The 11,019-nt window shown below is 34.3% G+C and overlaps 1 protein-coding gene across 1 annotated transcript; it reads left to right on the top strand.

Annotated features, from left to right (window-relative positions):
- Positions 1-477: 477 nt before the first annotated feature.
- LOC127561318 (olfactory receptor 10R2-like) lies at positions 478-10,709 on the top strand. The gene is made up of 3 exons (XM_051996599.1): positions 478-570; positions 8,506-8,548; positions 9,766-10,709. The coding sequence occupies exons 1-3, from the start codon at positions 478-480 to the stop codon at positions 10,707-10,709; spliced, it is 1,080 nt and encodes a 359-aa protein (XP_051852559.1).
- The last annotated feature ends 310 nt before the right edge of the window (positions 10,710-11,019 follow it).

The raw sequence follows: 11,019 nt of genomic DNA, 5'->3' as shown, positions 1-11,019 counted from the left end.
TACAACTTCACTTTCATTACTCTTAGCTGTTAAGTCCCTGGAAAACTTTTCTATTGAAGAGAACTGTAAGTTTCTTTATTTTACTTGCCCCATCAACTTCTTATACAAAATGTCTCATTACCCTCTTTTATTACTCAATTTCTTCTCTCCAAAAATTTTCCCTCAACCTCTATATATACTTGCATTGCTCTTCTAAGAGAAAGTGTTCTTCACATCTTAAATGTGTGTATGTGCTGTTGACATGAATTTGAAGGGAAATCCCAATGTGGAAATTCCTTCTAAAAAGCAAATTGGCAACAAGTCTGTAAATTAAAATCCTAAATAATTCAGTTTCAATTCCCCCCAGTAATTCTCTACTCATTATGATTCTTTTAATGATAAAGGGAAGTGGCCTCAGAGTTCTAATGTGTAATTGAAAAAATATTCAAGAAAATAATGAAGTAAATTTGTAATATGAACGTTTTATTCTAGAAAACCATGTTGTTCTTGAATCTGACTTTCCCGTATAAATCTGGGAATGAATTTACCACTGACTCAATGGCAGAGATGAAGAATCAGATCACTGATGAGGTAAGGGAGCCCAATGGGCTAAGGAAAATCATATTAGTACCTGATACATCAACCTGTTTCTCAGTCAGTGATTTCATCATTCATCCAGTAGCAGCATGGATTTTAACATCTTTGGGCACAGAACACAATGGGACTGTGCTGACTCAACGAATAGCTCTGGTTCCAGTTTGGGATGGAAGTGGAAAAAGCATTGAATTAGGAATCAAGAAGCTGTTTCCACATATTAACATCTGTCTAAACTTTTGGCAAGTGATTTAGAGAAGAGCTTCTAAGGCCTCAACATCATTATCTATATATTGGGAGAAATAACACTTGTGTTATAAAAAACAGTAGGATTGTTACAAGAATCCATTTAGTTAATGGATTAAAAAGTGCTTTGAAAAATCTGTCAAGTACTATATCTGTGCAAGATATTTTTATTATCCAATATTGAGAGTAATGATGGGAGAAACAAAAGGAATACAAAACCTTTTCCCTATTCCTAGAGAGTATATGATCTACTTTAAAAGATGTATCTCTTATGTATGGAACTAGTCACTGAAAGAAAGTAGGAAGGAAGGAAGGAACGAAGGAACGAAGGAAGGAAGGAAGACAGGCAGGAAAAAGGAAAAGATGAAAGAAGAAAAGAAGCAATTATTAATTATCTACTATGTGTCATGCAGTATGTAAAGTGTTTTATATCTATTATATCAGGAAGATAAGGCAAGAGGGCCTTTGGTTCTCTCCACCTAGACTGACATGATCACCCTACATACTAAACAAAGTAAGGAATGGATGGATAAGTGGGAGAAATGGAAACTATTATAGAGATTGTCTAGTGCAACCCCTTTTTTGTAAAGGGTAAAATTGAGGTAGAGAGTAATTTACAGGTTTGTTCAAGGTCACAAGCTAATAAGAAGCAGACGTAGATTCAAATTCATCTGTTTGCTCCAGATTAAGCATTCTTTCTACTATATCTTCCTGTCTTTTAGTGAATCTCCATATTATATCTGACTGTTACTTAGAATAATCAAATCTGGATCTCACTTGGAAAAGATATGTGCTACTCTAAATCTTGATTAATTAATAAATCTGGTTAAGAAATTTATTCTTGTTAGTAACCTTATAAAAATCATCCTAATATAAATAAGCCTTTCATATTGGTGAGAAAAGGAAAACCTAGAATAATAATAATAATAGGATTCATTTACAGGATTAATAGAGTTGTTTCTTTTACTGATTGTCATCCATAGCACAGTGGATATAGAATTGAGCTCTGATTCTAGAAGACTTGAGATGAAGTCCTTCTCAGGCTAACTGGTTGAGTAACCTTGGCCAATTCAATCTCTCAATACTAGACAACTGTCCAAAAATATACACCAAGACAGAATGTTATAGAGAGGGAGCTGATTCATATTAGTAGAGATAATAAGTTCTTCATTCAGAAAATGTATATTCTTTCTTTCTTTTTTTTTTTTTTGGAGGGGGGGGGGCAATTGGAGTTAAGTGACCTGCCCAGGGTCACACAGCTAGGAAGTGTTAAGTGTCTGAGGCTCAGATCCTCCTGACTTCAGGACTAGTGCTCTATCCACTGTGCCACCTAGCTGCCCCAAGAAATGTGTATTTCAAGGAAATCACAGCTGTAGTTCCTATCACTTTCCTTATTACAATTTGGTGAGACATGTACTATAAGCATCATCATTCATATTTTCCAAATGAGGAAACTGGTTCCACAATTAATAATGGCAGAATGGACACTCAGCTCCAAATCCCCCCAATGCCTAATTCACTATAACAAATTGTGGCTCAATAAATCCAAGAGACGTACTGGGAAAATATGGATGCAAATGAAGAGAAAATGACATTATTTATTCAAATCAACTGAGGCAGCTTTGCAAAAATAACTAGAGGTCTAGCCTCAAAGTCTAGAATACATGAATTCAAATTTCATCACTGACACATACTAGATGTTTGATTAGTGAGAACTCAATTAACCTCTTAATGCCTCCAGGCATTTTTCCAAAACAAGATATAGCAGAACATCAGCTGATATGTTTTGGGAGAAGGAATTTCTTATGCCAGGAAAACCACAGCTCTGGACAAACATCATACTCTGCAAGAGTCAAGTTCCATTCTTCGACCTAAGCTCCAGAAAACCAGACTAGGAGAAAAAGGTCCTGTGTCCAATTGGGAAAATAAGAAAAATTTATGCTGGGAAAAGGCAGAAAAAGAGACAGCTCAAGTGAGAACCTTAAATTCAATAAGTATGTAAATGAAGAATTTCTTTTGTGATGGGTTTTGAGTACTACTAGAAAGATCCCTACTCCCCCAAAATATGTGACCCTCACCAAATTCTTGGATACCTTGTTGCTTGAAATGCTAACATTTTGTTCCACATTTTAACAAGTTATTGATCTGTCTTCTTTTCAAAATATAAATATACATTAATTCATCCAACAATATTGCTGAATTCTATACACTGGACATACACAGAAAAAGCAGACACAATCACTGCTTAAAATCTAGAAGTAAAGATTATATGCAATATGGAGCAATACAGAGCAAATGCTACAAAAGATGTGAAAACAAAGTATTTTAGGAGTTCAGAGGAAGAAGAGATCATTCCCTCTCTCTAGAGAGTTGAACAACTAACTGCCTTGTTGAAAAGGTAGCATTAGAAGTGGGTCTTGACAAACAGTGAAATTTTCACAGGGGAGATACAGGGAAGAAATACATTCCATGAGGAAAAAAATTGTCAGACACCAAAGGATAGCATTATGGAGACAACAGATTAAGATGTATAATGAATTAAGTCCAACATGCAAAAATAATATTCTTCAAGAATTAGCAGAACTACAAGATTGAAAATAGGTTAGATTTGTCTTGATTGAATCTAGGGGATAAAACTATGTAAAATGAATGAAATTTGCAAGGCAGCAGATTTAGTCTTAGTGTAATTGAAAATATACTTTCCCAACAATTAGGATTGTAGCACATTGTAGTGGGTTTTTTCAGGAAATAATGAATCGCCCCTCCCTGGAAGTCTTTAATATAGGTTAGTTACATATATTGGCAGGATATTATTGTGGGGATTCTTGTTCAGTTTCTGGTCCAATCCAGTGATGAGATTTTTTAATTCTGTGTATTGAAAGAAGGAATTGGAGATAGCCTAGAGTTTAGGCTCTTAAACTGAGAGATGTGATCCTTCTATGATCAAGACCTCTATGAGATCTTGTAATTGAATGTAAGGATTGTAAAATTATAATTTATTATCATGAGAAGTTTGTTTTGTATACCTGTTTTATAACTCCAAATGTCTTGAATCATGTAAAAATTTGGGGAAGGGGGTGTGAAAAAGGGTCAGGAGTAGTAGAAATTTAAGAAGCCCTGGTCTAGAGAAGCCTAAAGTGTTAGGGATAGAGTTGAGTGGTTATAAATGTCTTCAACTATTTAAAGGGCTATCATAGGGAAGAACGTTTATACCATCACAGCTTGAAAATGTATAATTACATAGTTATAATTATATAGAGATATAATCAAGGTATAGTTATACCTTATAGATAATAATATTATAATTAAGGTATAATTAAGGATAGAAATTGTAGACATAATTTTGCTCAATATAAGGAAGAAATTCCTAACAATGAGAATTATATAAAAATGGATTGTTCTGCTTTATGGGGTAGAGATTCTTCTTACTGGAAAATACATTTAGAATCTGCATTCTAGGAGTGCAATAGAAGAAACTTGTGGTTTAGGCAATGACTGATGCAGAAGATCTCTAAAGTTTCATTCAATTTTCTAGCATTCCACGATTCCAGAAAGTATCTGGACATCCGTTATTGGACAATGGAAAGATGATGCTATAGAATAGATTAGAAAGGGATAATGATATCAAAAGATAAGATGGTCCAAATTTTCCTAAAAGGTTGACCCAAAATAGCAGGAAAATCTTAGAAATAAGAAAGAATTTTTGGTTTTAAAACATCTTTTAAACATCTTTTAGTGAACATCTTTTAAGTGAATACAAAGCCAACAGTATGAAGCCCTTTAAATCAACTAGAAGAAAATCAATTGCTCAGTATACATTTACTATGTGACAAATGTGTGAAATACAAAAAAAAGGCAAAAGACAGTCTCTGCCTTTGAAAATCTTAGAAATGGGGGAGACAACATGATATATAGATATAGATATAGATATAGATATTCATAGGATAAATAGGAAACAATTAATAAAAGGAAAGCACTAGAATTAAGAGGATTTGAAAATATTTACTGTAAAAGATGAGATTTTAGTTGAAACTTAAAACAAACAAGGGGACTCGGCAGTAGAAGTTGAGGAGAGAGGATATTCAAGGCATGGAAGTCAGAGAAAATGCTCAGAGCAAAAAGTTATGAGTCTTATATGTGAAATTGAAATAGGAGGCAAGAGTCATTTAAAAAGGTTTGGTTTTTGTTTGTTTGTTTTGCTGGAGCTGGGAAAAGGGAGAAAGGTGGGAGGGGCCAATTTAGTAAAATCTTTGAATGCCAGAGAGAATGTTTTGTATTCATTCCTGGAACCAATAAGGAACTACTGTAATTTATCGAATAGGGGGAGTTAAGTGGTTGGATTTGTGCTTTAGGAAAAATTTTTTTAGACGATTCGAAGATGGATTGGAAAGGGAAAGATTTGAGGCAAGCAGAGCCACCAGTATTAGGCTATTGCAATAGTTCAGGAGCATACATTTTTAATGTATTTACCCATATTCTCTCTATTTGTCATTTCAATGGCACAATAATAGCTAATTACCACTTTGCCAACTATTGTCCAAACATTTACCATACCAATTTGTAATAATTTTTTATTATTAAAAATGGAATATTTTTGGACATATAAGAGGTTTTCACCCCTTTTAATAATTTCATTTTCTAACTTTACCTCAAATAAAATACTCTCCATTGTATTGTAGCCTGGAGATGACCTTGTGTTCCAAGAAGTTTCACAATCTCTGATAGTGTCTATGAAGTTAGAACTGCTTCAAATTAAAGTTATGGGATGGACTTCATGTTTATTATTTGAAGACTGATCTTTCTAATCAAAAGGTTACATATAGGATGAAGAAATTTTGACTACAGCAACTTTTGAAATTATATTTTAGAGAGGAATTTTGAACTGAAATAGAAAAGGGATTGATCATATCACTACCATTAACACCTGCAGTAGCACTACTACAATCAGCAGCACCATCAAAATCAACAGTAGTAAACCCACATCCTATATTGGAGATTACTAATTTCCTTAGGATAGTATTAGTAATACTATAGGATATAATACTATATAGTAGTATAGAATCATTGGATGTAGGGGTATATGATCAATTTATTCCTTAGTATATAACTATATTGCCCTGCAAAAAGATTGCTTTTTTGTAATCCTACTATGATATATATATATATAGAGAGAGAGAGAGAGAGAGAGAGAGAGAAGAGAGAGAGAGAGAGAGAGCTGCCTTGAAGCCTCAAAAACTTGGGTTCAGTTGTCACTTTGACACACAGTGGTTGTGTGACCCTAGACAAATAACTTAATTTCTCAGTATTCTCTGAAATTATGAAATTGCAGAGAACATATTAACCTGCATTGTAAGAAACAGCTTTCTTTATTGAGCTCTTCCCTATACTAATGGAATCATGGATTCCATGAATGGAATTCATACTCCTCTCTCTATTGCTATATGTGATATGATAGAATGCCTGTTCCCTTATAATCCTGCCAATTTTCATGACTACTATTTTAAAGTTTTGTCTGGCCAGTTGATAGATTACGACAATGTTTCAAAGTTGTTTTTACTCATGTTTATGATTTTAAAATAACTTATTTTATATTCCCACATTTTAAAATTACAAGTTTATCTCTTGTGACCATTTATCCACTGAGAAATTACTTGATAAAAAATTTTATAATTGCTATAGAATGAAGCTGCTAAATTTTTATCAGATAATGTTATTATAATATTTTTCAACATGCTTCTTTTTGAAATTTTGGTTTATTTATTTTGCTGTTACATCTTTTTTCTTACAAATATTAAGTACATTTATTTTACCACCAATTCTTTCTACATGTGATAGACAAAATATTTTCTAATTCTCCATGATTGAGATAAAACTAATATTTTCTTATATTTTTATATGTAAGCTATATAGATATCTTATATATAGCATATCTGAGTATATATAGTCAGCACATAAATAAAATCTCTCTATATAATATAAATAGATCAGATATCTAATAAGAATAAATGTTATGACATGCAGATTACATATGTGTCCATCTATATGTACACACACACACACATATATATATATACATACATTATATGTTATATATCTGGTGACTTTAAGCATTTTCTTTCTCATTGTAATTTGCTATTGTTCTGAAGTTTGATTAAGTAATGCAGCAAATTAAGTTTCTTGAAGTTGAATTGTTAGAGTTTTGTGGATTGAATTAGTATTTCAGTCAATAAGTATTTATTAAGTGTTTTATTATGTGTCAGGCACTGTATTAAGTCCGAGAGATACAAAGTAAGGAAAAGAAAAACAAAACTAAATAATTCTTGCTTTCAAAGAGCTCACAATTTAATGGAAGAAGCAGCAGGCAATAGGGTAAGACACTATGTATGTATATGTGTGTGTATATACATGGTAGCTGAAAAGGTTTCAAAGAAGGGAAGCAACTAACTATCAGGAAGCAGGATTGGAAAGACCTCCTGCAGAAAGTAGGATTTGGGTCAACTTTTAAGGACAGTCAGGAAAAGTGAAGTGGAAATGAGGAAGGAGTACATTCTAGCCAAGAGGAAAAAGCAAGGCTAAGGCGATGTTTTGTCTGAAGATCAACAAAGAGGCAACTGTAGGTCATAGATGCAAGGAGAGTAATGTGTCAGGAGACCAGAAAGGTAAGAAGGGGCTAGGTTGGAAGGAACTTCAAATGTCAAACAGAGGATATTGAGTTGAACCTTGGAAGGAATAGAGAACCATAGATTTTATTGTAAGTAAATGGTCATAGACATACATATACTTTAAGAAAAATATTTTTGGCAATTAGGTGAAAGATGCATATTTGTTATTTCATTTTTATAACATTCTGGGAAATTTTTTTGAATAACTAAAATATAATAATTCAATTCTTCTCTATTTTACATTTTCCTGAATCTCAGAAATTTGGTACTGGCACAGTAGAGAGAAAAGATGGCTGGATTTAGAGTGAGAGGCATTAGGTTTTAGTTTTAGTTCCACTACTCACTACCTGTTTGATGTTGAGCACAATTTTATTTCTTTCTGTAATTTTTCTTGTGTTTTTGTTGGTGGTAGTTTTATTTTGTTTGTTTGTTTTTGTTGTTAGTTCTGGTTATATGAAGCTTAATTCCTTTTACTTCTTTAATTTTATTGTCTTCTTAGAAGTCAAATTGTTTTGAAATCTGAATAGTCAAGACAATATCCCAGACCTGAACTATAGGGCAGATGTGGAGTAATAGTTGGTATAAGATGGTATCAGTATGAAGTGAGAGTAAAATGGTAAAGAAAACCATTGGCTAAAATAAGCAATCTGTTGTTACCAATCTCCATTTAGTTACAGGACTGTCAGATTATCTGTAGGCCTGTCTTCATCCAAGAAAAAGATTCAGTGAAGATCTTGGGAACTAAGAGGTTACACATTCCAAGTTATTGTTGAGAAAGCTGAAGCAAACAGAATTTATGTGACACAGCAGACAGATTTTAAAAGTCATATAGCTATTAAGATATGGAGTCTGGAATTGAACTCAGGCCTTCCTGACTCCAGGTTCAGTATTCTATTCACTCTATTACCTAGAAGAAGAAAATCTATGATTGTTCTTAGGAGTTTGCAAGCCTATTTCTAGGGAAAGCTCATTAATATTATTTATATGAATCTTTAAAATTATTTGACACAATTCTGCATCAAAGTTAACAAAGAGAAACTCCAAAGGAAATGAGATATTACTGTTTGGTTTGGTACAGGAAGATAATCTTAACTGAAAATAGGAAAGAGTGGTTAGGATTTAAAATTTCTTACTGATTTGGAATATGTAAGAAAAGTGAGGCTTTTCAGGGATCCATGCTGGGATGATTGCAAGTGAATATTTTTGTCAGAGATTGGAGAAAGGATAATATAGTGAAATCTCTAATGTGCAGTTAGCTTTGTTTTCTCTGGCTGAATAATACTAATGTGTGGGCAGTAGATGAAAATAATTTCACAAATCTTTGGCATATTGAGGAAAATGGTAGCTGTGCTTCATATGAAGCAAGCAGGAAAATCAAGGATTTCTTTTAGAAATCCGATGCCAAAACATAGACAAAGATAGGAAAAGTAGGAAAAAATGTAACACAGAGATGACACAGATTACTAACAATTTCAAGTTATAGGAAGATTTTTTTGAATAGTTAAAAATAAACTTCCTAAAATTTAGAGCTGCATAAAAATTGAATGGGCTACATTGGGGGTCGAAGGAGATGTTGAAATGCTGACCCCTGGAAATGTTAAAAAAAAAAATTGGGGGGGGGGCAGCTAGGTGGTGCAGTGGATAGAGCATTAGTCCTGAAGTCAGGAGGACCTGGGTTCAAATTTGACCTCAGACATGTAACACTTCCTATCTGAGTGACCCTGGGCAAGTCACTTAATCCTAATTGACTCAGCAAAAAGGAAAAAGAAAAAAGAAAAGAAAAAAAAATGATGGCTACATGTTAGAAATATGTAAAAATGTATTCCTATGGGTTCTAAGAGCATAGACTAAATGCCCTCTAAAGTTTCAGAGTTATACTAGTCCCTCAAATGCCAGGTAATAAACAAGCCTCCTTTTCCTTTCAAGATTAAAACATCCTTGGTTGTTTCAATTGATGTTCTGATGGCATAACTTAGTCTTTCTTAGAATCTTGGCCAGTTTCTTGTAAATATGCCCCACATGTTGCCCAGAATCCTTCTGACTAAATTCAAATAATTTCTGTCATAAACACAATCCTGGTTACCTTCACTTCTAAGTTGCTCATCTTTAACCATCCTTCTTTTTTGCCTTCTAAAAAAAATATTTATTGAAGAAATCCAGGGTAGAACCATTTACCAAGGCTATTCAGAGTGAAGGAATGAACCCCAGATTCTTCAATGCACAGAATTGAGACTTTTTCCCCCTTCCTCATTCTAGGTCATTCCCTGGAAGCAGCTTCCAATAGAGAACCTCACCATGATCACTGAATTCTTATTGCTGGGATTTTCTGACCTTCAGGAAATGCAGTTTGTTCTCTTTGCTGTCATTCTCTGCCTCTATCTGCTCATCCTGAGTGGAAACATCACCATTATCACCACAGTTTACCTCGAGCATAGCCTCCATACCCCGATGTACTTCTTTTTGGGTGTCCTTTCTTTTTCTGAGACCTTTTATACCTTTACTATCCTACCCAAGATGCTCCTCAACCTCCTATCTGTGCTCAGGACAATATCGTTCATCAGTTGTGCTACCCAAATGTTCTTCTTTCTTGGCTTTGCAATAACCAACTGCCTGTTGTTGGGTGTGATGGGTTATGATCGCTTCACTGCCATCTGTCACCCCCTGCGCTACCCTGTCCTCATGAGCTGGTGGATATGCAAGTTGATGGCAGCTACTTGTGGTGTGGCAGGTTTTGTGATTTCAATGGTGGGTACATTTTTGGTCTTCACATTGCCATTCTGCAATTCCAACAGAGTCAATCACTACTTCTGTGACATTGCACCTGTCATTCATCTCGCTTGTGGGGACCCCTATATCAATGAGGTGATTATATTCATTGGTGGTGTTGTGATACTCATGGTCCCGTTGACTTTCATCTGTATTACCTACGGTTTCATTGTCAGAACTATCTTGAAAATCCCATCAACTGAAGGGAAAAAGAAAGCTTTTTCTACCTGTGCCTCCCACCTCACAGTGGTTGTGGTCCACTACGGCTGTGCATCTTTTGTCTACTTGAGGCCTTCATCCAAATATACATCTAGCAAGGATCGGCTGGTGACAGTGACTTACACCATCATCACTCCCTTACTGAATCCTTTAGTTTACAGCCTCAGGAACAAGGATGTTCAGATGGCCATTCGAAAGGTGATAAGCTGGGGAGGATTTTCTCCTAAAAAACATATAATTTAGATATTTCAGAACTGTACATAAAGATACAAAAGCTACCAGTATAGACATAGCTTTGGTTCATTTGCTATTATCTCATCTTGATGTTTCTTAAATCTGTGGAGGATTTTTTTTTTTCCTGACCACTTATTATAGTGAAGATCAAGTGATAGGGGAAAATTTACTTCATATTGTCAGAGCTAACATGGGAAAATTATGTTCAATCATCTAATCCCTCTACTAACCTCAGAAAGATCTTAGCATACTCTTTTAAGAACTGATTGTTAAAGTTTAGCTCTCTTGTGAAACATGTTCTTATATCAAGGGAGTGCAG

This window comes from Antechinus flavipes, chromosome 4 (genome assembly GCF_016432865.1).
Source record: "Antechinus flavipes isolate AdamAnt ecotype Samford, QLD, Australia chromosome 4, AdamAnt_v2, whole genome shotgun sequence".
NCBI classification, from domain to species: domain Eukaryota; kingdom Metazoa; phylum Chordata; class Mammalia; order Dasyuromorphia; family Dasyuridae; genus Antechinus; species Antechinus flavipes.
This window is presented reverse-complemented; position numbering and strand designations above follow the sequence as displayed.